The 26,944-nt window shown below is 41.0% G+C and overlaps 2 protein-coding genes across 6 annotated transcripts in view; both read right to left on the bottom strand.

Moving 5' to 3' along the window:
• The window catches only part of LOC306966780 (receptor-type tyrosine-protein phosphatase N2-like), a 138,265-nt gene extending 135,197 nt beyond the window's left edge, over positions 1 to 3,068 (bottom strand). Inside the window, exon 1 of the mRNA XM_079561597.1 lies at positions 2,965 to 3,068. Within this exon, the coding sequence (XP_079417723.1) occupies positions 2,965 to 3,046 (82 nt within the window). The 5' untranslated portion in view covers positions 3,047 to 3,068. The remainder of the gene's footprint in view (positions 1 to 2,964) is intronic.
• The window catches only part of esyt2a (extended synaptotagmin-like protein 2a), a 236,713-nt gene that overhangs the window by 174,695 nt on the left and 35,074 nt on the right, over positions 1 to 26,944 (bottom strand). Inside the window, exons 10-25 of one of the 5 annotated variants that reach the window (XM_079561011.1) lie at positions 26,635 to 26,811; positions 26,379 to 26,464; positions 25,397 to 25,445; positions 25,236 to 25,325; positions 22,044 to 22,139; positions 21,498 to 21,602; positions 18,539 to 18,565; positions 16,531 to 16,605; positions 15,578 to 15,664; positions 15,074 to 15,223; positions 14,332 to 14,681; positions 12,852 to 12,950; positions 11,832 to 11,963; positions 11,660 to 11,765; positions 9,266 to 9,315; positions 7,957 to 8,010 (exon numbers count right to left, since the gene is read on the bottom strand). In XM_079561011.1, the coding sequence (XP_079417137.1) occupies positions 7,965 to 8,010; positions 9,266 to 9,315; positions 11,660 to 11,765; positions 11,832 to 11,963; positions 12,852 to 12,950; positions 14,332 to 14,681; positions 15,074 to 15,223; positions 15,578 to 15,664; positions 16,531 to 16,605; positions 18,539 to 18,565; positions 21,498 to 21,602; positions 22,044 to 22,139; positions 25,236 to 25,325; positions 25,397 to 25,445; positions 26,379 to 26,464; positions 26,635 to 26,811 (1,725 nt within the window). In that variant the 3' untranslated portion in view covers positions 7,957 to 7,964. Of the gene's footprint in view, positions 1 to 7,956; positions 8,011 to 9,265; positions 9,316 to 11,644; positions 11,766 to 11,831; positions 11,964 to 12,851; positions 12,951 to 14,331; positions 14,682 to 15,073; positions 15,224 to 15,577; positions 15,665 to 16,530; positions 16,606 to 18,538; positions 18,566 to 21,497; positions 21,603 to 22,043; positions 22,140 to 25,235; positions 25,326 to 25,396; positions 25,446 to 26,378; positions 26,465 to 26,634; positions 26,812 to 26,944 lie in introns of those variants that run through there. The other 4 variants (XM_079561012.1, XM_079561014.1, XM_079561013.1 and 1 more) reach the window with 4 other exon arrangements.

The following is a 26,944-nucleotide window of genomic DNA, read 5'->3' as shown; positions in this document are numbered from 1 at the left end:
TTTTGCCACTTTTTCATCTTTTTTTTTGTCCATTTTTTGTCAGTTTTTTGTCAAAGTTTTCTCACTTTTTTGTCACATCTTTACCATTGTTTTCGTCTCAGTTCTGTTGCTATTTTCTCACCTTTTTTCCAGAAGCTTTTGGATTGGGGTAAAGCCAAACTGGAGAAAATGTGCTCGGGTCAGGTGGGAGTTAAGGGGTTAAACTCCACAGGAAGGCTCTTCGACCAGGAATTGAACCCATGACCTTCTAGCTGTGAGTGTGACGTCAGCATGAGTGTTTCATGGCTTAAGCTGTTGTTACTGTTCACGATGCGATATCGAAACAGGACATTTCTGAGGAGATAAAAGTTTGTCTCTTCGTGTGAATAATCCTGACAGGTCATGTTCAGGGTGAAATCCCGGCGGAGTCTGAGAGCGTTATGTAACACGGGGGGGGGATAAAGAAGAGGGGGAGTCAGAGAGGGGGGAGTCAGAGGGGGGACACCAGCCTGCACTCCACTTTGTCCGTGAGGGAGAACAAACATGAGCCACACAAGAGCAGTAAATAACAACAAACACATGATTTAGATGAAGAAAAGACTCCTCTGAATCTAAACGAGCCTAAATTTCACCCAAAGTCTAAAACTGGAATAACCTCTTACCACCCGCCTGAACCAAATGCCTTCTGTCCTCTTTGGCCATTATATACTGTAGGTCTGTGTAGCATCTCATTTGAAAGCTAAGACCCATAAAACTGATCTTTTTCCTCACGTTGTTGCTGTGCTGTGTAGCCATTTTTATGTTTTTTTTTGGTCACTTTTTTGTTGAATTTTTGTTTAGTTTTTGTCACATTTTTGTTACATTTTTGTTTAATTTTTTTCACTTTTTGGTTGAATTTTTGTAATTTTCTTGTTGAATTTTTGTCACTTTTTGGTTGAATTTTTGTCACATTTTGGTTGAGTTTTTGTCACATTTTTGTTGCGTTTACATCCTTGTTTTCTTCTCATTTTTTGTGGCTGTTTTGGTGCTTCTTTCCCCAAGAAGCTTTTTGATTAGGGTAAAGCCAAACTGGAGAAAATGGGATCCGTTCAGGTGGGAGTTCATCATATCCTGATCAAGGGGGGCGGCAGGTAACAGGTTAAAGGTCCTTTATGCTTTCTGCTTACACCAGAGGCATGTAATTTTTGTCACTTTTTGGTCGAATTTTTGTCACATTTTTGTTGAATTTTTGTCACTTTTTGGTTGAATTTTTGTCACATTTTTGTTGAATTTTTGTCACTTTTTTGATTAATTTTTGTCACTTTTTGGTTGAATTTTTGTCACTTTTTGGTTGAATTTTTGTCACATTTTTGTTGAATTTTTGTCACTTTTTTGATTAATTTTTGTCACTTTTTGGTTGAATTTTTGTCACATTTTTGTTTAATTTTTGTCACTTTTTTGTCACTTTTTGTCACATTTTTGTGGAATTTTTGTCACATTTTTGTTGAATTTTTGTCACTTTTTTGTTGAATTTTTGTCACATTTTTGTTTAATTTTTGTCACTTTTTTGATTAATTTTTGTCACTTTTTTAATTCAATTTTTGTCACTTTTTGGTTGAATTTTTGTCACTTTTTGGTTTAATTTTTTTCACATTTTTGTTGAATTTTTGTCATTTTTTTGTCGCGTTTACATCCTTGTTTTCGTCTCATTTTTTGTGGCTGTTTTGGTGCTTTTTTCCCCCAAGAGGCTTTTTGATTAGGGCAAAGCCTGTAGAACATGGGATCCGTTCAGGTGGGAGTTAAGAGGTTAAAACGCGCTGCTATGACATGGGGATTCTCCAGCGACGTAAACACGCTCGCTTTAAAACCAGGGCCTGGAAAACCCGCCTGCGCCGCCTCATATTGGATTCTCCTCCACGGACGCGCAATAAACCCTCGTGAGAAGAAGAACCTGGAGCGACTTGTGGCTTCGGGAATAAAAGAGACTAAATATAGCGCTGCGTAAAACCGGAATCCGCCGCTTTTTTGACGCGCTAAGGCAGAATCATCACACATTCATGTCCAGGAAATGGAAAGGCAGGAGCGGGACACGACGGAGGGATGGGGAGGGAAGGGAAGGGGGGAAATGCGTAATGTGACAAAAAATTTTGGTTAAATTTTTGTCACATTTTTGTTGAATTTTTGTCACATTTTTGATTAATTTTTGTCACATTTTTGTTTAATTTTTGTCACATTTTTGTTGAATTTTTGTCACATTTTTGTTGAATTTTTGTCACATTTTTGTTTAATTTTTGTCACTTTTTTATTCAATTTTTGTCACTCTTTGGTCGAATTTTTGTCACATTTTTGTTGAATTTTTGTCACTTTTTGGTTGAGTTTTTGTCACTTTTTGGTTGAATTTTTGTCACATTTTTGTTTAATTTTTGTCACTTTTTGGTCGAATTTTCGTCACATTTTTGTTTAATTTTTGTCATTTTTTTGCTTAGTTTTCGTCACTTTTTGGTTGAATTTTTGTCACATTTTTGCTGAATTTTTGTCACTTTTTTTGTCGCATTTACATCCTTGTTTTCTTCTCATTTTTTATGGCTGTTTCCCCAAGAGGCTTTTTGATTAGGGCAAAGCCAAACTGGAGAACATGGGATCCGTTCAGGTGGGAGTTAAGAGGTTAAAACGCGCTGCTATGACATGGGGATTCTCCAGCGACGTAAACACGCTCGCTTTTAAAACCAGGGCCTGGAAAACCCGCCTGCGCCGCCTCATATTGGATTCTCCTCCACGGACGCGCAATAAACCCTCGTGAGAAGAAGAACCTGGAGCGACTTGTGGCTTCGGGAATAAAAGAGACTAAATATAGCGCTGCGTAAAACCGGAATCCGCCGCTTTTTTGACGCGCTAAGGCAGAAAAACATCACACATTCATGTCCAGGAAATGGAAAGGCAGGAGCGGGACACGACGGAGGGATGGGGAGGGAAGGGAAGGGGGAAAATGCGTAAAAAAACCCTCACCAAATCTCCTGTCGGCGCAGACCAGGAGGCAGCCGTGGCAGCAGAGGAGCAGGAGGAGCAGGTGGCGCGGAGGGAGAGCCATGTTTATCCAACACGATGCGTAAAAAGAATCGGTTTAATTTCCCGGAGGCGCAAAGGCCATGGGGGGGTCCCGGCGGTGCGTCCAGGCCCGGAGAGCAGGCGCGGCGGCGGGTCGGATGCGGAGCTGGCTGGTGGTGGATGTGGGAGGAAAAAAAAAAGGATACAGCGGCGGAGGAGGGCGCGCGGAGAGCGGGGAGGATGGGCGTGATCTGCCGCTTACAGCTGCGCACACACAGCGGCAGAGCGGGAGGAACAGGACGCGGAGGGAGCGCGCGGGGCTTCACAATAAAAGACTTTCGCTCCGGTCACGATAAAATATAGAAAGATCAACTTTAAAGCATTTATAACCCTCGAAATGTCTGACTGGTTTTACTTCCGGGAAATATATATATATATAAAAAAACAGGTTTTATCAGGGCCGTCGTTAGACTCTCTGGGGCCCGGGGGGGAGAGGTTCTACATGGGCCCCGCTTCCTAACTTCAACCATTTGAATAGAAAGTGGGTTTCTACATGCCAGTTTTCTGTTCAAATCTGGGCGAAATGTTAAGTTTTTGGCCCATACTTGTTTCTAGCTCTGACAATCCCTCCTGCACATCTGAATTGTTCAAGCAAATGGATGAAAAACAGCCCTGGACTCTGACCAGCCTGGCCCAAATTAGCGTAATTGTGACACTTCCACAAATACATATTTTAACCTCTTACCGCCCGCCTAAACCAAATGCATTCTGTCCTCTTTTGGCTGTGTAACACCTCATTTGAAAGCTAAGACCCACAAAAATGACCTTTTTCCTCATGTTGTTGCTGTGTTGTGTCACCTTTTCTCTGTTTTTCTTTTCTTTTTTTTTCCAGTTTTGTTGAATTTTTGTGATTTTTTTGTTGAGTTCTTGTCACATTTTTTGGAATTTTTGTCACATTTTTGGTGCTTTTTTCCTAAGAATCTTTTGGATTAGGGTAAAGTCAAACTGGAGAAAATGGGATCCGTTCAGGTGGGAGTTAAGAGGTTTAACCTCTTACCACCTGCCTAAACACTAACGAGTGCATTTTCGGCTTTTTATTATTATTTTTTTTGATCGGCATCATCAGCAAAAAGAGCGGGAAAGGCGGTCGTAGAAACAGAAGCAAAATCATTCATATAAATAATAAATAACAATGGCCCCAAAATTGAACCTTGTGGTGCACCATACTCCACGGAATTCCTTTCAGATTCATGTTTTTTTTTATACCCAAATCTAAAAGCTTCTCGGTCTGTCGTGGTGAAGAGGGAGCTGAGTCGGGGCAAAGCTCTCGATTTACCGATCGATCTACGTTCCCGCCCTCACCTATGGTCATGAGATTTGGGTCATGACCGAAAGGACAAGATCTCGAATACAAGCGGCCGAAATGAGTTTCCTTCGCAGGGTGGCTGGGCGCACCCTCCGAGATCGGGTGAGGAGCTCAGTTACCCGGGAGGAGCTCGTAGAGTCGCTGCTCCTTCACGTTGAAAGGAGCCAGCTGAGGTGGCTCGGGCATCTGTTCCGGATGCCTCCTGGTCGCCTCCCGCGGGAGGTGTTCCAGGCATGTCCTAGTGGGACAAGGCCTCGTGGAAGACCCAGGACACGGTGGTGGGACTATGTCTCCGAGCTGGCCTGGTGTGGCCTCGGGGTCAGAACAGCTGGAGGAGGTGTGTGTGGATCGGGAAGTTTGGGCATCTCTGCTGAGACGCTGCCCCCTCGACCCGGCCCCGGATAAAGCGGAAGAAAATGGATGGATGGATAAAAGCTTCTCGACTGGAGATCAACAATGTAACGCCTCATTTGAAAGCTAAGACCTACAAAAGTGATGGAAACTTTTCGTCACGTCGAGACATTTTTGTCATATTTTTGGTGTTTTTTCAACTATTTTTTCTATAATTTTTTGTCTGTTTTTTTTGTCCGTGTTTTTCTCATGTTTTCATCCTCTTTTTCTCGCTATTTTGATGCTTTTCTTTTTAGCTTTTAGATTTGGGTAAAGCTCGGTTGAGGCGGTCTGGGATCATGTGCCCAGGTCCGGGTCGGTGAGGCGTTGGTGCTTTTGGTTGGTGCTAGATGCAAGTTGGCCATTTTATTCTCACTACTGCCACCTCAGGTCATACGTGTAACTGCACCTTCAATATTAAGCTTGTGCATGGTGGTAAACTCTGTGTTGTTCTTTTAAGCTACATTTAACTGTGCCTTTGCCTCATGTAACTGATGTTTCTTCAATGAAAACTATAAAGTAAAATGGATTAAACCCCCATGTGTGATCTAGCATGATATGCCAAGACTTCCCTCTCCCCAGACACTTCCACAGCTCCTTGTGAGAACCAGGAGCATCCAGGCCTTTGAGGAGGAAACTCTTTAACGGATCAAATATTTTAATGCTTGAATCAAACGTGGAGTGGACTGACTGTGGTCAGTAACTGGACACGGGGACTGGACACGGGGACTGGACACGGGGACTGGACACGGGGACTGGACACGGGGACTGGACACGGGGACTGGACACGGGGACTGGACACGGGGACTGGACACAGGGACCGAACACACACTGGACACAGACTGGACACGGGCTGGTGTTGCATAGCCGAACAAAGCGCTTTAATTAAAAATACAATTACAAGACATTATCCATGACTTTACAAAGGAATAACTCTGGGTAGTTTTTAAGGCACGAGTTAAAAAAGAAGGCGACGTCCCAGAGGCCAAGCTTCATCAAAACATACACAGAAAATAGATATATTAACTCTATGCTGCACTATCGGCCACTACAGCCACATGTATCAACGTTTCACTTTCGCTGCCAGCATTTTAGGATTAAACACGGATCGTCTAAGCTTCCCTAAATATAGATCTGTCCCTTATACGAGATAACAATGATTACGGATTAAAATGAACATGTCGAGCCTGGAGGAGCGACAGCTTTTGATCAAACTGAAAAACTAGGCTAAGAAAATATGTATCGTATATAAATATGCACAACAGAGATCAGCCAAAACATTACGACCACCTGCCCCGTTCATCTGGAATCACTGAGACCCATTTCTTACAAACACACATTGGCACAAATATCCGTTTTAGGCGAGTTGGTCCAGATGGAGCATTTTAAAGGGAGACACTACAGGTAAAACTCAACGCAGTCTTCAGGTTTGGGGCCAAATTGGTCAAACACACTGTGAATAATGCTGACACATGACTAACTTTAATGTTTCTACTGATGGCAACAGCGTAGTCCACAATGTTACACAGTTTTTCCACTAATAAACCATAAATTGAACATTTTTAGGCATAAAATTCTTTATTTTTATTTGAAAACCTAAATGACACATGTATTCCTCATATTTATGTCGGGAATCTACAGCAGAAGCTTCAGATTGATTTAACCCCTTAACTCCCACCTGAACCGAGCACATTTTCTCCAGTTTGGCTTTACCCCAATCCAAAAGCTTCTGGAGAAAAGCTGTGAAAATAGCGACAGAACTGAGACGAAAACAATGAAGTTGTGACAAAAAAGTGACGAAAAAATGTGACAAAAAATAACAAAAAAAGACAAAAAATGACCAAAAAAAAGTGAGAAAAATTTGACAAAAAAGTGACGAAAAAATGTGACAAAAAATAACAAAAAAAGACAAAAAATGACAAAAAAATTTGACAAAAATGTGACAAAAAAATGACAAAAAAATTGACAAAAATGTAACAAATAATGACAAAAAATGACAAAAAAAGACAAAAAAAGACAAAAAAATGACAAAAAATTGACAAAAAATGACAAAAAAAAAGACAAGACAAAAAAAAGACAAAAAAAAGACAAAAAATTTGACAAAAATTTCACAAATAACAAAAAATGACAAAAAAAAGACAAAAATTTGACAAAAAATTGACCAAAAAATGACCAAAAAACGACAAAAAAAATGACAAAAAATGACAAAAAAAATGACAAAAAATGACGTGAGGAAAAAGATCCATTTAGATAAGTTTTGTAGATCTTTCAAATGAGGTGTTACACTGGCCTACAGGATTTGGAGAAAATGCTCTCGGTTCAGGCGGGAGTTAAGAGGTTAAAAAGTTTCCCTATTGCAGCGTCTCGCCTCAAGTCTTTAAAGGAAACTGCTGACAAACCCCCGAAATACAACGATAATGACATTTATTCCTTGGACCACCTTTGAAGCGGAGCCCTGGCCTGCAGACTGAACAAATCAAAAGTGAAAAAGTCAAGGAATAAACTCATTCCTCCTGCATCTTTGAGGAGCTAAAATCACCCGCGCGTCGTAATGTTTTGGCTGATTTATCTTTCACTATAGCACGTGTGGATATGGCTTTATTACAGACACTAAAAGCTCTTGAATACATTCTCTTATAGCAAGACAGTGGAAGGTCTCTAGCGCCCTCTAGTGCAAATGAACAGCAATCACCGCCAACACACTTTTTTTTTTTTTTTAAATACTATGTAAACTGGATATGGCCACGAGATCAAAGAAAACATTCAGTAAAACACGGTAATACAGTTTCTGATTGAGCTTCACACGTGGAATAATCTCCTTTTTTTTTTTGGTCGACAAATGTAAGAAAATAGGTTTCGTTTCTGACTTTTTCGCTTGTACATGACCTGCAAGACACAAGAACGTCACAGTCAGTTTGCAAAAGGACTTAAAATCGATCTTTTCTTTCTGAAGCCAATACTTGTGATTTCTTTGGCGCTTCCTCAGCTTTGGAATAAAAACAAAAGAGTGTAATACAGTAGTAGATTTTTGGCCACACACAGACAAACCTGATCCTCTCCGTCCTCATTGTACATATTTACAAAAGTCTACATGATCCCTTTACGCGTCTTAAAGGGGTGAGCGACTGGTGAGCGGTAAATGCTTTCTGAATACGGCGTAGTGAGAGAAAAAAAACTAAGATCTGCGGGTGAAGCCGGGGCGGTTTCAGACGAGCGCCGTTTTCCTCGACCCGTCGGCGCTCAACTCGAACCTGCGGGAAACAAGAGCAGCGTCAGTGTCGATATGGAGAATTATCTAAAGGAGGGCGGGAGATCGTCTACGGAATCATATCGAAATCGCTGTTTGGAAGATACTGTATGCACGGAAAATCGCGGGAAAATGTGGGGAAGGAACTGTGGGAGCACGTGGGGAACGATGTGGGAAAAATGATAAATATTGGGGGGAAAAACCTTTTACCGTCACCTGGAGCCTGAATGGAGCACAATTTCTCTAGTTTGGCTTTATCCAAATTTGAAAGTTAAGATCTGCAAAACGTCTCTGCGCTATCATCACTTTTCGTTGTATTTTTTTGTGCAAATTTGTTACTTTTTGTTGCGCTTTTGTCACTTTCTTGTGGTGCTTTTGCTCCTTTTCCAGCTGTTTCTGTTTTTTTCATCACTTTTTTATTGCGTTACTAGGGCTGGGCGATCTGGCCAAACAATAAATTCTAAATCTTGTTTTTACTCTTATTACTCTTACTCTTATTATAATTTTATTGGTTTCATTTGAAATAAACTTTAAAAAGTCTCCTGATCATTTAAGAAACTGCTCATTAATATTCATAATGTAGCTACAATCAGGCCCATTAAGAAAACATAACCCTTTATTTAAAAGTGTTATTTCTGTTTTAGATTTTCCTCGTCTGCTCAAAAGTAAAACCTCTTAATAAGCCATGGAATTTTCAAAAGTGTTTTAATTTTATGGTCGTCTTCATGTCTGTGACAAACGTCTCCATGGAGACTGAAGGGAAAGGGGCGGAGTTAAATGGTCGGCTCAGAGCAGAGTGAGAGAAAGGCCCAGGAGCAGAAACTCTTAAAACACGACACTTTGTGAAGCAGCAGACGGTCAGGAAGTCTCTGCTTCTCCACTGGAGTCGTTTCACTGCAGAGCGTCTGAAACGCTGATAAAATGGAGCCGCCGACGCCATTTTACCATTTAGCCATTTTACAAATCGTCTGTTTTTAAAAGCATTAATTAATCGAATTTATTGGATTTATCACCCAGCCCTATGCGCTGCTTCTGCACGTTTTTGTGACTCTTGATGTATTTTCATCCTTTTATTCGTCAATTTTGACTCTTTATTCAAGCTTTTAGATTTGGGTAAAGCCAAACTGAGGAGAGAATGTGCTCGGTTCAGGTGGGGGTTAAGAGGTTAATCTCCTGGACAGTATTGGTATATAGACATATACATATTGTGACTAAATGAAATAATTTCAGTGAATTACAAATAAAAAGGGAAAACCCACCATTGTGTAAATCCTTTAGCGATGTCGTCGTTGGTCAAATCCACCAAGACCTGGGAATAAAAGGAGAAGTGCAGACGAGTTATTACTTTGACTGAAGTAGATTATACACAGTGTTATTACTGTGACTGAAGTAGATTATACACAGTGTTATTACTCTGACTGAAGTAGATTATACACAGTGATATTACTGTGGCTGAAGTAGATTATACACAGTGTTATTACTGTGACTGAAGTAGATTATACAGAGTGATATTACTGTGGCTGAAGTAGATTATACACAGTGTTATTACTGTGACTGAAGTAGATTATACACAGTGATATTACTGTGACTGAAGTAGATTATACACAGTGTTATTACTGTGACTGAAGTAGATTATACACAGTGTTATTACTGTGACTGAAGTAGATTATACACAGTGTTATTACTGTGACTGAAGTAGATTATACACAGTGATATTACTGTGACTGAAGTAGATTATACACAGTGTTATTACTGTGGCTGAAGTAGATTATACACAGTGTTATTACTGTGACTGAAGTAGATTATACACAGTGATATTACTGTGACTGAAGTAGATTATACACAGTGTTATTACTGTGACTGAAGTAGATTATACACAGTGTTATTACTGTGACTGAAGTAGATGTGTTATTACTGTGACTGAAGTAGATTATACACAGTGTTATTACTGTGACTGAAGTAGATTATACACAGTGATATTACTGTGACTGAAGTAGATTATACACAGTGTTATTACTGTGACTGAAGTAGATTATACACAGTGTTATTACTGTGACTGAAGTAGATTATACACAGTGTTATTACTGTGACTGAAGTAGATTATACACAGTGTTATTACCGTGACTGAAGTAGATTATACACAGTGTTATTACTGTGACTGAAGTAGATTATACACAGTGATATTACTGTGACTGAAGTAGATTATACACAGTGTTATTACTGTGACTGAAGTAGATTATACACAGTGTTATTACTGTGACTGAAGTAGATTATACACAGTGTTATTACTGTGACTGAAGTAGATTATACACAGTGTTATTACCGTGACTGAAGTAGATTATACACAGTGTTATTACTGTGACTGAAGTAGATTATACACAGTGTTATTACTGTGACTGAAGTAGATTATACACAGTGTTATTACTGTGACTGAAGTAGATTATACACAGTGTTATTACTGTGACTGAAGTAGATTATACACAGTGTTATTACCGTGACTGAAGTAGATTATACACAGTGTTATTACTGTGACTGAAGTAGATTATACACAGTGTTATTACCGTGACTGAAGTAGATTATACACAGTGTTATTACTGTGACTGAAGTAGATTATACACAGTGTTATTACTGTGACTGAAGTAGATTATACACAGTGTTATTACCGTGACTGAAGTAGATTATACACAGTGTTATTACTCTGACTGAAGTAGATTATACACAGTGTTATTACTCTGACTGAAGTAGATTATACACAGTGTTATTACCGTGACTGAAGTAGATTATACACAGTGTTATTACTGTGACTGAAGCAGATTATACACAGTGTTATTACTGTGGCTGAAGTAGATTATACACAGTGTTATTACTGTGACTGAAGTAGATTATACACAGTGTTATTACTGTGACTGAAGTAGATTATACACAGTGTTATTACTGTGACTGAAGCAGATTATACACAGTGTTATTACTGTGACTGAAGTAGATTATACACAGTGTTATTACTCTGACTGAAGTAGATTATACACAGTGTTATTACCGTGACTGAAGTAGATTATACACAGTGTTATTACTGTGACTGATGTAGATTATACACAGTGTTTTTACTGTGACTGAAGTAGATTATACACAGTGTTATTACTGTGGCTGAAGTAGATTATACACAGTGTTATTACTGTGACTGAAGTAGATTATACACAGTGTTATTACTGTGACTGAAGTAGATTATACACAGTGTTATTACTCTGACTGAAGTAGATTATACACAGTGTTATTACTGTGACTGAAGTAGATTATACACAGTGTTATTACTCTGACTGAAGTAGATTATACACAGTGTTATTACTGTGACTGAAGTAGATTATACACAGTGTTATTACTGTGACTGAAGTAGATTATACACAGTGTTATTACTCTGACTGAAGTAGATTATACACAGTGTTATTACTCTGACTGAAGTAGATTATACACAGTGTTATTACTGTGACTGAAGTAGATTATACACAGTGATATTACTGTGACTGAAGTAGATTATACACAGTGTTATTACTGTGACTGAAGTAGATTATACACAGTGATATTACTGTGACTGAAGTAGATTATGCACAGTGTTATTACTCTGACTGAAGTAGATTATACACAGTATATTATCTCACCTTTCCCAGCAGCCCTCTGTGTTTGGAGAGCAGTCCTCCTCCGTTCTTCACGGCCACGTCCAGAGTGCGTCTGTGCAGCTCCACGATGGAGACGCTGAACTCAAACCTGCACAAACACAGGGTTAATCCACTGCTTAAAGCTTTTCATAACTAAGGGTTCGCATTTCCTCACGTCTGGTCGTAAACCGGGTTGAGGTTCTTCTTGAAGGTGCTGGTTTTCCTGCGGCCCGACCTGCGTTTGTCCGGGAGCAGATACAGGCGCACGTACGGGTCCGAGCCGTGGTCCGTGAACGCGGACAGGTTTCTGTCAACACAAACACAGACTTAGTTAATTTACGCTTTTGGTCACGTTTGGTAATAATATCAGACATAACTTCATCACTATATACACTTTACACAATTTGGCTTTACCCCAATCTAAAAGCTTCTGGAAAAAAGGTGGGAAAATAGCGACAGAACTAAGATGAAAACAATGATGAAGATGTGACAAAAAAGTGACGAAAAAACAACAAAAATGTGACCAAAAATAACAAAAAAATGACAAAAAAAAGACCAAAAAAAAGACAAACAAATTGACAAAAAATTACAAAATGAATTGAATACCCCCCAAAATTTGCTTTTGGTCACGTTTGGTAATAATATCAGACATAACTTCATCACTATATACACTTTGTTAGAAAATGCAATATTGATCTAAAACAAAATATCCACTAGTTTCACTCAGGACGAAAAGGACTTCCTCCTAAAATATCCTACAACAAACATGTCATACAATGAACTTTGGGTGATAAAAAAAAGTACAACATGAGGAAAATGGGAAAAAAAAGTGCATTGTTTATCTGTCATTTATTGAACAAGTCGCTTAGTATGGAAAGTGTTATTATTCTACGATTCTACAAAGGATTATGCTTTGGCAGAGATGGAGGTGAGGAGAGCATTTCCTGGATGTGTAGATGGTCCAGGTCTGTTTTTGATGAGAGAGCGACTTTGGAACATTGTTCAAATATCAATAAAGGGTACATTTTGAACAACACCCCTCTTTAAATCCGATCACAGGTAACTGCTTCTTTAGAGATTGACTGTTTAGAGATTTGTGCTTTATGTGAATCTGAAACGAGACTATTGTAGATCTGTAGCTACAGTAGCAGCACTTGCTCCAGTGCACTGATAGAAAGTAGTGAGAGTCTTGTACCTGCAGGCGTGCACGACCACGATGAGCCTGTTCCTCTGGGAGCTGTGTCGGATGGTGAGCTGGATCTCGCCCAGAGGGAAAGGACTGTGGCTCGAGCCGCTGCAGCACAACAGGACAGAGAAATATTATTATTCAAGTGTTCAAGGCTGAAACAGGTCAGTAAAACATGTACATGAGTCACTTTAGTGTAAGGTGTGCTCTATAATATGCATCATGTTGAAGAATGTAGACCAGTAGTTTCCAGTAGTTTCTAATGAGGTGGAAAATGTTACAGCCGCTATTCCTGCTCCCTCACTGCAAATCACGTCTTAAAAGTATTAATACTGCAGTAGTGGACATACATGTGTAGTTGTGAGAGGCGGTACTGCAGCTCCTGCTCAGTGAAGGGTTTAAAAGTACTAATACTGCAGTAGTGGACATACTTGTGTAGTTGTGAGAGCCGGTACTGCAGCTCCTGTTCAGTGAAGGGGTTTTAAAGTACTAATACTGCAGTAGTGGACATACTTGTGTAGTTGTGAGAGCCGGTACTGCAGCTCCTGCTCAGTGAAGGGTTTAAAAGTACTAATACTGCAGTAGTGGACATACTTGTGTAGTTGTGAGAGCCGGTACTGCAGCTCCTGTTCAGTGTAGGGTTTAAAAGTACTAATACTGCAGTAGTGGACATACTTGTGTAGTTGTGAGAGCCGGTACTGCAGCTCCTGTTCAGTGTAGGGTTTTAAAGTACTAATACTGCAGTAGTGGACATACTTGTGTAGTTGTGAGAGCCGGTACTGCAGCTCCTGTTCAGTGTAGGGTTTTAAAGTACTAATACTGCAGTAGTGGACATACTTGTGTAGTTGTGAGAGGCGGTACTGCAGCTCCTGTTCAGTGTAGGGTTTTAAAGTACTAATACTGCAGTAGTGGACATACTTGTGTAGTTGTGAGAGCCGGTACTGCAGCTCCTGCTCGGCGAAGGGTTTTAAAGTACTAATACTGCAGTAGTGGACATACTTGTGTAGTTGTGAGAGCCGGTACTGCAGCTCCTGTTCAGTGAAGGGTTTTAAAGTACTAATACTGCAGTAGTGGACATACTTGTGTAGTTGTGAGAGCCGGTACTGCAGCTCCTGTTCAGTGAAGGGGTTTTAAAGTACTAATACTGCAGTAGTGGACATACCTGTGTAGTTGTGAGAGCCGGTACTGCAGCTCCTGTTCAGTGAAGGGGTTTTAAAGTACTAATACTGCAGTAGTGGACATACTTGTGTAGTTGTGAGAGCCGGTACTGCAGCTCCTGTTCAGTGAAGGGGTTTTAAAGTACTAATATTGCAGTAGTGGACATACTTGTGTAGTTGTGAGAGCCGGTACTGCAGCTCCTGTTCAGTGAAGGGTTTTAAAGTATTAATACTGCAGTAGTGGACATACTTGTGTAGTTGTGAGAGCCGGTACTGCAGCTCCTGTTCAGTGAAGGGGTTTTAAAGTATTAATACTGCAGTAGTGGACATACTTGTGTAGTTGTGAGAGCCGGTACTGCAGCTCCTGCTCGGCGAAGGGGTTGGAAATGTCCGAGGCGATGGAGGGCGTGGGCTCCTTGCCGCCCGGCAGGTGCTGCTGGGACCCGGAGATGGTGAGGGTGGACTGGGAGAGGCCCGTCCCGAACACGTCGCCCCCGTTGGAGACTGCCCCGGGGGTGCGCGGGGGCTGGTCCTGAGTGTCCGACACCGAGGAGGATTTGAACGCGGAGTCTGAGGAGATGGAGGGGCGGGGCGTCGAGGAGGAGCTGGACTTACGGATCTGCACTGAGGAGGGGGCGGAGTCTGAGCCTGAGGAGGCGGAGTCTTTGTCCACAGACAAGATCTGGAGGGAAACAAGAGACAACTCAGTTTTGAGCCTAGTTGTGTCGCTGTTTGCAAAAGGCCTCATGCGTGTGGATAGGTTTAAAATGCCTTTACTTATGATTAGAAATAATTTACAGTTACTTTGTGATGTATGGAGACTTTTCTGCCATTCTGGGGACGGGCAGATTCAACAGACCTTGACAATACGGACAGCTGATTTACTGTTGTTTTTTGCATAAATTAATATTTCCATATTAAGGATGACGTCATGTTTCCCTACATGTAATATCAATATGGATAACGGTATTTCTCATTCAAGTTCAGACCCAAAACGATGGTGTAGAGACAAACTGTGGTGAAAGTGGTAATTCGTTTGTCTGACATTAAAATAAGCCACTTCTTTGCATGTACCATGAGAGCCATCTTCATCTTGAGCGTGGAGCTGGGCCCCGTGGTCCTCAAGGCGAAGCTCTTGTCCAGAGTCATGTCCTTGGCCTCCAACAGAGACTTCAGCGGGACAGTCAGGGTCCCCAGCGAGCACTCGTGTTTGTCATCCCTCACCTGGAACACGGCACAGAGAATATTCACCTCATTCCGGAAGTTCCCTTCACTCCTGTTAGTTTACACAGGACTGGAGAAGTCAAGATAAAATCAGATACTACACGAACACAAAGCCGTTTTAAGGCCGCGCAGAGAAACATTCCAGTCAACACTGCACCACTGGACATTTTACACAAATCAATCGACTAAACAAACATTTTCCCTCATTCTCTGCTTAATGTACGGACTTCACGCTCTACCGGATGTGTCAATACAATGGAGGTGCCGATCGGGGCAGAAGAAGCTGAATAGCCGTAAGTTTAACCACATTTGAAAGATTGTAAACGCAGAGGCTGCAGTTTTGCAGGTTCGTACCTCGACTTCCAGGTCCTGACATTTGGGATTATGGATCAGGAAAGTGAAGGCCTCCTCCCAGACCGGCTCGTTGGTTTTATAACGTATCTGGGAAAAAGAATCAAGAACAAATTATCAGATGAACGACATGTTTGACTGCAGATTTCAACAATGCCAGATTACAAACCCAACTCTTAAAGCAGTATTAAGTAACTCTTCCCCCTAGAGGCCATAAGCGCAACTGCAGGTGTAGTAGCAAGTTATGATTTTTTAACTTATTAATTGTCTTGGAGAGTAAATACTACGCCGACAGGAAAGGCGAAGGGAGAGAGGGTGACTGTGCATCCAATTATACAATAGCATTTTTTTTTTCACTCAAACTTTGCTGTAAATACTGTTTAAAGTGAGGTTAGCCCGCAGTTAGCTTTGCCCGTTAGCATGCTAGCTTCTTCTTCATGATTTCATTAGTGTGTATTGCTTTCTCCAGTCCGGTGGCAGCCAAGTTGCAAACATGGTTTTCTGGTCAGAGACACCAGGGGGAGATGAAAGACCCTCCAATCATCCCATAAACACTTGTATTACCCCCACAGGGACTACGGGGAGGGTTTATTAAGGTAAACACGTTACTTAGTACTGCTTTAATGGATGAACAAAACAACAAGAAGCCTCAGGATCTCGTAATGGTGTTTCAATAAACTGCACCGTAACAAACGCCTGCCCAAACCATAATCCATACCAATTCACAACGACGAGGCAAACTGCTCACCACATGACACCACATGACACAATCCAACAGTGAAAACCAGGATTCATCTGTGAAGGGATCGCCTCTCCATCGTGCTGGCGGGTTGGATGTTATTAAATTTGCTGAAACGCCTTTGGAAACGGCTTATTCCTGCTGTGGCTTTGGGCTGTGTGTAAAACTGAACATTTCAGACTGTCCTTTTATTGTAAACAGCCTGGGGGACACTGACCTTGCTCTCGAAGCTCTTGTGGCCGACGTTGAACTGCACGAACGGACTGGGATCACTCGTCACCTTTTTACCCGTCTGAGAAGACAAGAAACAGTTACACACCGTAATAATCAGGACAAACGGTCGCCACAGTCAATCAAACAGGAACATTCAAATCAACTTACTTACTTTGTGCGTCATTTATACTTATTAGAGATTATTGGAAGATTTTGCGCTTGGTGATTACAAATCAAAATGTACAAATTAATAATATGATTTAAAGATTTATTTTATCTTTTATTTCCACGAGAATAGAATGGGTGTGACAGAAATAAGAAAAAAAAACAAAAGAAAGAACACTTCCCCAAACGTGAAGAAATCAGAGTAAAGAATGAGATGTTTTCTTCAATATTTCGTATCTGAGTTGCACAACATTTGATGAGTTTGATGAACGTGATTAGTTTGTTGTTAGCACATGTTGATGTTCTGTTCACCACATTCACTGCATCAAACTCAACATGTGGATCTTTTTGTTGCTTTTGCTGAAGAGACTCCGGAAACAAACCGGTTTATAATCCTTATGCTACATCTGTTATTATTCTGAAACTTATTTGTAATGGATTTTGAAATATTTTGGTTAAAACAGGCATAGTTGGTTCACGCTCGTGCTTCACAGCTAGAAGGTCCCGGGTTCGACCTGGACGGGGCCTTTCTGTGTGGAGTTTGTATGTTCCCCCGGGTCTGCGTAGGTTTGCTCCGGGTCCTCCGGTTTCCCCTACCACTAAAAACATGTACAATAGGTGAATCCTCCAGCCAGGTGTGTGTGTCGGCCCGCGCTGGCTACTCTCTCAGGTTGTCCCAGCACCATCGAGGACGGGTCAAATGCAGAGAATGAATTTCCCTACGGGGATTAATAAAGTATAACGTACAAACCTTTCAGGAGGTGTGGGGGCTGTTTCTGACTTTCTGAGTGTTATTTTATGCACAGTATTCTGGTGGACTTGTTTTTAACCATTGGTCTATTTTGTCTCTTAAACTGTGTTTTTCTTTCCTGTGAAGAGAATAAATACTGAATGTTAAAGCTGAGGTACCTGCTGTCACCTCAGAGAACACAGCTAATAACAGATCTTTTTTGGAGTGATAGAAAATAGAAGTAGAAGCTTACTTAGTTTATTTTGGGGGTGGCCCCCACTTCACTTTGCCCCCGCTTGTACACGGGCGTGACACATGCATATAATTAAATTGTTTTTAACAACAGGAATAAGCAGGAGGGATTGTGGCAGCTAAAAACGAGGTCAGAACAAAATAATTCAGGTACAGCAGCTTTAAACACTACAGAGGCATGAACCCGGCACGGAAGCGCAGTGGTTAGCACTCGTGCTTCACAGCTAGAAGGTCCCGGGTTCGATTCCCACCAGGACGGGTCCTTTCTGTGTCTGCGTAGGTTTCCTCCGGGTCCTCCGGTTTCCTCTACCACTAAAAACATGTGCAATAGGTGAATCCTCAGCCAGGTGATTCTGACCATCAGCCTGGCTCCACATCATGGAGGTGGGACCCCGGGCGCATCACTGCTCCTTACGGGTCGCCTCAGTCTGATCGAAGGATGGGTTAAATGCAGAGGACAGATTTCCCTATGGGGACAATGAAGTAAACAAACAAACACCTAGAATATCTCTCTTTCTAAACCGAACCACAGCCAGTTCAACACGTTCATATTAAGAGGTGGGTGATCTAAAGATAGAAATATTTTTTTGGGAATCTCTCGACACGGTAATGATCAAATCAAATCAAGCAATAACTGAAAATGGTCAGAAATGTGCTAAAATATGCAGCTAAATGTGTTGCTCAAAAGAGAAACTGACTCTGATAAACTTTAGAAATGTTACAGTGTAGAGGTTGTGGGTTGGACTCCTGCCCCTGTGACAGAGCGATTACAAACAAAGAGCCTCCACATCTTTGACACAGTGAATGTGTGAACATGTCGCTCCTGATAATGGTGTGGATGGTGCTGGCGTTAGCGGCTGGTTACCTTTAGGACCTTACTGACCGAGGCCGTCTTCAGGTGAGCCCGGGTGAGACACATACACACACAAAGGGTTAATCAGTGTCCCCAAACCAGGACGTCCCAACACCGAAAACAGACAGATGATCCAGTTAGTGACAACATTGATATTAAAACAGAGATGAATCTTAAAGGGACAGTTCAGTCGATTATCTTTTTATGATTCTGATTGGAGGAGACTGAATGCTGATATTGTCTAACAAACTGAATCAAGACCGTCCAGCCCTCTGTAGATCCTAAAGTTCGACACTGGTGGAGCTCCACTGTCTGGAGGTAAATTATTTATTTATGAAAAGCAGGTGAAATGGACACGATAAAAGCCTGCACTGGCCAGAGTTAAGCTAGCAAATGCTCTGCCACTTCTGCTGCTGAAAGTGTCCCGTTTCATCCTCGTCCACCAGAGGGCGACGCTACAAGCATCAAATGTTCCTTACTGCTGGTTCAATAAAATATTTCTGACTGAGAATCAGAGAATCTCTCGAGCCGTAGTTATTTTCATAAGTTCTAGAAGAAACACAAGTTTAAGTTTTGCTGCAGACATTAGGACTGATGTCTCTGAGTCTGAACTGCCCCTTTAAGAGTGTGAGATGATTACAGACAGTTTGAATGATCTTTGACAAACACACAGATAAAAGGTGCCGAGGTTATGATTGCCGTGAGGGATGATTAAAGATGATCCTTTATGAAAATAATATGGTTTTAAAGCAATAAAAAAGACACTTTAAAGCTGTTCTGTCACTGAATGATCAAATACAAACTAGAGGGTCATCAGTAAATTACAGAATAGGACAAAACTGCGGGAGCTTCAGAATATCCCCACCTAAGTTTCCTGTGATGAAACTCATTTGTTTACATACGAGAACTGTAAAAGTTGTGCTTAACTTAACTTAATAATTTAAAAGTAATTAACAAAAGGGGCACAGATTAAAATAACATGTTTGGACCATAACACTATTCCAGACTCAGGTCCAGATGTGGACCTCGGGTGATTTAGTCCAGACCGCGGTCTGTGAGGTGAGTTTTATTGCCGTAGCCGTTAGCACAGGTTTGTTTGCCTGGCTCTGCCATACTCTTCCCTGTCCATTCCATGCAGGGAGTTAGTCTGGTCACGGAGCAATTGGAGCAGTTTGAAGGGGCGGGCCTAACGCGCACAGATTGTCAGTGAAATAAACCAATTAGCGATTAGCGGACGTGACGACAGCTGTGTCCAATTAAACAAATATGAAGTGAATATAAACTCACGCGGAGAACGCGAGGCAAAATCCTTCACTACTTCATCCAATGATTAGTTTTGGCTGATGTTAACGTTAATTGAACAAAAAACACAGAGGTGCAGCGAGTGACGTAACCTTCTCATTTCTCTGTGACGGTCGTGATTGGTTCGGCTCGGCCTTAGCCGCCAATAACAACTTGTCTACCGTGCGTGGCCAGACCCACCTTCTTTCGTGCAGAAAGAAGGTGGGTGTGGTTTATCAGGCTACAGGTTTGTGCTTTCCCATAAGTTGCAGTTGCAGCTTTGGCCTGTAGAGGCAGCGTCATAAAAAGAGGAATACAGTCTGAAACCCATCCAGACTGTGAAATTATGAATGGACTGAGGAAGCGATGCTTCCCTCAAAGAGTTCAGGCTGAAGCTCGTTGGTGCTGCAGTTTGACTGTTCCATCATTTAGAATAGAAGCGGAAATAAAAAATAGTACAGTTATAAAATTAGGATTATGTTGTGCAGATGACGAGCCTATGATGAACAATGACTTACAGAGGCAAAAAAGTTTAATAGAAGCCAGGAACTTCCTTAGCCAGCACCACTTCCTTATGGGAATAGGAAGTTGGCCACAATAAGTCCATTCTTAATTTAACAGTCTATGGTCCCATGACAGGGCTGGTTTTTACTCATCTGATTTCATTATTTATGGAATTATTAACAAATATTATACAAACATTTTTTTGATCAAATTCTCTCTACAGATGTAACATTGTCATTTACAAATGGATTTTTTATGTTTATTTTTACTATTCAAATGTTTACAGTTTAACTGCAATGAGCAGAACACGTTTTTCAGACCTTTGACGTCTGTGAATTTCTCATTTCTAAAGTTTGAAAACCCCTGCAGTACAGTCTCTGGAGCAAACCTTACCTGAAAGTCAGAGCTTCGTTACAAACAACAAACTGTTAGCAGTTTTTTACATAGATTTATGAAATAGTTATTAGTTTGTTCATGATGCTGTATATAGATGGTCCTTGCTGTGCACGGTTCTGGTTCTATAACATGAGACATTAACCTCTTACCACCCGCCTTAACTGAGCGACTTTACCCAAATCTCAAAGCCTCTCGACTGGAGCTTACAGCCTATAGGCCAGGGTAACACCGAATTACAAAACTGATCTAAACTGATTTTTTTCCTTGGGTAGTCCTTTTTCACTTTCTTTTTTATTTTTTTCACCATTGTTAAATTTTTGCTGCGCTTTTGTAGATTTTTTGTTGCTTATTTATTGTGTTTTTATCACATTTTTGTCACTTTTTGATACTTTTTGTTCCGCTTTTGTGGCTTTTTAAATTTGTTTTTGTCACATTTTTGCCACTTTTCTTGTTGACTTTTTGTCACATTTTTGTCGCATTTTTGTGGCTTTTTTCCATCACTTTTTGATACTTTTTTGTTGTGTTCTTTTTTTATTTTGTGGCTTTTTATAGTGTATTTTGCCACATTTTTGTTGCGTTTTCATCCTTGTTTTCGTCCCATTCTTGTGGCTATTTTGACACTTTTTTCCCAAGAACCTTTTAGATTTTGGTAAAGCTGAACTAAAGAAAATGTGCCCGGTTCAGGTGGGGGTTAAGAGGTTAATGTAGACCTAAAGATACTGATGTCTAGAGTGAGTGACTTCTCACACGTGCTCAAACACCACAGAGCGATGCGGCCGTTCACACTCACAAAGAGACTTCTATAGAGCGACGCCGTGTTCTCGCAGAACACGAATCCACACCCTCTGCTGCGCTCCACCACACCTCCACAAGTCACACTGCCCTCAAACACCGACTTCAACACGAGACAGAGGGGGAGAGGGGGAGGCAGAGAGAGAAGAGGAGAAACAGGACAGAGAGAGACAGGGGGAACATTGGACCAGGACCGACCAGGGAAAAGGACAGAAAGAGAAAACGGGATGAAAGAGGAAGGTAAAAGTTCTACTATACTTGATATTTTCTGACTGCCATAAGGAAAAACTATATTTAAAACGCTGAACAACTGCATGACCGAGTTATTGTGTCTACAACATGAACAACATCGATTTACACTTTCATTGATTAAACGGATGAATCAAATATCGGGTTACGACACAAACACATGCAAGATCATTACGGAATCACAATCCAAACTGGAGATTTCTGATTTGACCTTGTTTGAATCACTGACGGTGCAGAATCACATGGTCGGGGGTGAGGAGGCGGGAGGGGGAGAGAGAGGGGAGGAGGGACTTACGGGGAGATTTCGAGCCGAGTCCAGGAAGACCACGAGCAGAGCGGAGGACAGACCGTCGCTGGCCTTGCTCCGGTCCGCTCTGATGTCTGACAGCACCTGGGGGTCAGAGAGAAGGCGGGACAGGACAGTGTTAGGGATCAGTCCGGGTTTTATCGTCTTCAGGAGGGAGTTCATTTGCAGGGACGACATTCTAAACGTGTCAAAAAGTAGAAGAACTCATGCTACAAACGCCTCAGTTGCCGATATTCACTAAATTACTGAATATATTTTCTCCTCTTGTACCAACAGTACATAAGCCTGTTGACATTAGGAGACACTCCAAATACAATGAATGTTTGATGTAGGGGGGTAACATCTAAAGGCAAAACATTGTTGGGGTTTACATCCTGCAATCTGGTATGTTTTAATTTATTTAAGCAAAAGTCAGCTGGTTCTTTTGCTGTTGCCATGAATGGGTATTTGTCATGAACAGGCCACCGTTTTTCCATAGATATGTTCTTACCTGAGCTTAGACGAGTTGATGTGTACCTGTCTGGTCTTTGTGCGTGTGCTCAGACAGTGCCTCCAGGATTTTGCGATCACAACTATTAACGCAACATCAAGCAAAATCCGCGAAGTTGCAACTTTTCCAAAATCCCGCAACTTTCCCGCAACTATTCCAATAATCCGCAATTTCCTTCGCAACTTTTCCTTAACTAAAGTGAGTTTCTGATCACTGAAATATATTTTACTTGTTATATTTTCGCGTATATGCCTCCGCCTCAGACTGAAGGACTTTCGCATTGCTCCGCCTCCTCTCACTCGGGCCTTTACAGCCTGAGCCGCTGTGAGCTCCCATGGATCTCCTCCTCTGTCCAAGTTGCTTCTCTGCTACTGGATCTTTATTTGGCGATATCGGCTTTATCTGACAGATAAATGCTGCATGTGCGTTTAGAAACTTCTTTCCCCCGTGATGCGGTGGCGTTAGTGTGAGGGGCTGGTGCTTTTACTGCGTGAGCTTTAGGAGTCACAGCTCTGTTGAACCGGGGCCGAAGCTCAATGTCCATGTGTGAAATAAACATTCGTCCTTTGGTCTGTTCTCCTCGGATTCACATTCATGGCTCTGTCTCAGACCCTGCGCTCACAGAAACAGGCAGGTGCCTCTTAGCCCCGCCTACTTTCTGTAGCTGAGCGGAGGAGACGAGAGGGGAGGGGCCACATGGCTCTGTTTTTTATTAAATGATACAATTTTCTAAAATAACAGATATTTTAAGTCTTTTATTATTCCCCAGAGTCTCTTTGGTCAAAACAGATATATTGTTTTAAGCAGAAAAAAATCGCAACTTTTCATCGCAACTTTTGGAAAAATGGCCCGCGAAATCAGGCATTTGACCCCGCAACAATCACAAAAAATGCCCGTGAAATCCTGGAGGGACTACTCAGAGTTAGCATTTAGCCTCTCCCAGTATATTCCTATAGCTCCAAACGGGGGTGAAGTTGGAAGTGACCAAGCTCTTCCACGGGAACGGACAAAGACCAGACTCGTCTAAGCTCAGGTAAGAACACGGTACAGTATGAAAAAAAAACAGTGGCATGTTCCTTTAAGATTATTCGTAAATCAGTTGACATTTTCTCTGTTTTGGTGTATTTTAACATGAGTAGAGCTCACAATGGTGCGAGTAAAACTACAAACACAGTGGGTTCAGAAAGTGTACAGTCATGCTCTCTCTGTCGTAGCCTTGACTGTGGAGCTCAGACTCTTGTGTATCAGTCTGACGCTCTGAGAAGGGATTTATCCCTTTTCTGTGGGAGCTCAGACAGACTTTAATGGAAGGACAAGCGCAGTGTCTCGAGTTCATGTCCGGGTCCCGCACTGATGGTAAATAAACTTCTCCTGTATAAGAAATCCAGACTGCTGCCTATTCTTCATCTGTCATCTCGAACGCCATTGTTATTTCTCTAACAATTACCTTTGAATTATTCCAGTGTTACTTTGAAACCTAATAATGAAGATTTTACAGATGTTATTTTCAATCTTTAATGCTGCACCTTACTGTATCATGGGTAATGAAGAGCATTCTCCATAGAACGTAAATTCAAGCGTTTAAAAACTGTGCAATGACTCAGCAATTGTTGCATAAGGTGTGAATCCAAATGTCACAAGAGTAATTTATTAAAAGAGGTCTCGAAGCTTTCAGAAGTGGTCTATGAAAAGAAACACTTCCATACTGCACATGTTAAAATGAGTTTACATTAACAGAAAATTCTCTGTCATTTGAAGAATATTACGCAGTGCCCCCTCGAGCTTCTGATTGGCTGACAGCGCAGGTCTCGCAGCTTCAGCGCAGTCCTGACAGTACTATGATTTTTTGGACAGTTTCTAGTTGACAGATATTTTCCCTTAATTGTTCGGTAATCTGTCGTAGTGACGGAGAGCTTTAAGCCCTGCATTGCAAGACATTTTCAACATAGTTCTGTCCACCACAGTAGCTTGACATATTGAGGAAGAAAAATGTAAACAATATCGAAGACTTTAACCCCTTAACTCCCACCTGAACCGAGCACATTTTCTCCAGTTTGGCTTTACCCCAATCCAAAAGCTCCTGGAAAAAAAGCTGTGAAAATAGCAACAAAACTGAGACGAAAACAATGATGGAAATGTGACAAAAAAGTGCGAAAAAACAAACAAAAAGATTGACGAAAAATGTGTGAAAAAGTGGCAAAAATGTCACAAGAAATTGACAAAAAAATGACAAAAATGTGATAAAAGTTTGACAAAAAAATGACAAAAATGTGACAAAAATGTGATAAAAAATTGACAAAAAAATTACAAAAAATTGACAAAAAATGCCAAAAAAATGACAAAAATGTGACAAAAAATTGACGAAAAAATGACAAAAAAAGAGTTGAATACCCAACAAACAATCATGGAAAAAAAATCTGATGACGTGAGGAAAAAGATCCTCTCAGTTCAGGCGGGAGTTAAGAGGTTAAGCCACTGAAACTAAATAAAAAAGTCTCTGTAATGTGTTGTTCTAAAAGTACATAACACGTCTTCAACAAAACACCAGATGAACTCATGTAGGACAGGGCCGTGTTCGAGCTCATCCTCCCAAAGCGAGTCGACCTAAACTAGCGCCGAGTTTTAAATCATCTTGGTCAAGGTCATTTAATTTGTTTGAAAATGATGTGCAGTGAGTGACGCCGTGGTACCTGGTCCAGCTTGTCTGGTTTGGAGAGCAGAGATAACCACTCCAGCTTCAGGTGCAGCTTCCCCTGGGACACGTCTTCCAGACCAAACCACTGCAACACAAACGAACATTTAACATCATCTGTCAATATCAAAGGTGTAAAAAGATCTGAATAAACTGTACCTCGTCTACTTTATGCTCCTTCTCCAGCTCGGCCAAGTCAATGTTCAAACTGAAAATGACACGAAAGTTTGGAGTTTTCTTTGAGTTTTACGACTATGTGTTATTCATGAAAGCACTATATAAATGTGTTTTTTAACTTCTTAACTCCCGCCTGAACCGAGAGCATTTTCTCCAGTTCAATAAGTAAATTTTTGGTCTTTTTTGTCACATTTTTGTCATTTTTCGTCACTTTTTTGTCAAAGTTTTCTCACTTTTTTGTCAAATCTTCACCATTGTTTTCGTCTCAGTTTTGTTGCTATTTTCACACCTTTTTTTCCAGAAGCTTTTGGATTGGGGTAAAGCCAAACTGAAGAAAATGTGCTCAGTTCAGGCAGGAGTTAACCTCTTAACTCCCGCCTGAACTGAGAGGATCTTTTTCCTCACGTCATCAGATTTTTTTTCCATTGTTTTTTTTGTTGGGTATTCAACTCATTTTTGTAACTTTATTTGTCAGTTTTTCGTAAATTTTTTATCACATTTTTGTCTTTTTTTGTTGTCTTTTTTTGTCAATTTTTTGTAATTTTTTCGTCAATTTTTTTTATCACATTTTTGTCATTTTTTGTCACATTTCTGTCATTTTTTCGTCCATTTTTTATCAAATTTTTGTCAAATTTGTATCACATTTTTGTCATATATTTTTGTAATTTTTTTGTCACATTTTTGGTCACATTTTTGTCATTTTTTCAACAATTTTTTGTCAATTTCTTGTGACATTTTTGCCACTTTTTCATCAATTTTTCGTCACTTTTTTGTCAAAGTTTTCTCACTTTTTTGTCACATCTTCATCATTGTTTTCATCTCAGTTCTGTCGCTATTTTCACAGCTTTTTTCCAGAAGCTTTTGGATTGGGGTAAAGCCAAACTGGAGAAAATGTGCTCGGTTCAGGTGGGAGTTAAGGGGTTAAAAAGTATAATCCAATCAAAAGCAAAGTTTGTAGAGTGACCTTCCCAAGAAGTCGTCTTTGTCGGTGTCCTCGTCGAACAGCTCCAGCTCCAGCTTCTTCACCGAGGAGTTATCGTAAACCAACGCCTGCGCAGAGACAGATTCACCACAGTTACAAATCAACTTTCAAAATATTAAGAAGTGGATGAAAAATGGATTGTACTGGATATAATATGGTACTAAATGGAGGTCCTTCATCTGGGGCTGTGGGGAAGACACTAAAGGCAGTTTTGGGCCTCCGTGAGGGTCAGACGTACCTCGTAGACCTCGTTCCATTTGGGGTTGACTGTCTCGTGGATGACTTTGCTTTTGAAGAGCTGCGTCCCGACCTGGAGAACTCCGTACGGGTCGGACTTGCCTTTGATCAGACCCCCCAGGAACTTGTCCTTCCCCAGGAGTTCCTGAGCCTCCAGGAAGTGGATCCTCAGCACGCCCTGGAGGAGGAGAGCGGAACGTAATTTTGTCACATTTTGTCAAATTTTTGTAATTTTTTGTCAAATTTTTATCACATTTTTGTAATTTTTTTATAGCATTTTGTCACATTTTTGTCATTTTTCGTCAGTTTTT

This window comes from Gobius niger, assembly GCF_951799975.1.
Source record: "Gobius niger genome assembly, chromosome: 8".
Taxonomy (NCBI): Eukaryota; Metazoa; Chordata; class Actinopteri; order Gobiiformes; family Gobiidae; genus Gobius; species Gobius niger.
The sequence above is the reverse complement of the archived record's forward strand: the minus strand, read 5'-3'. Positions and strand labels throughout refer to the sequence as shown.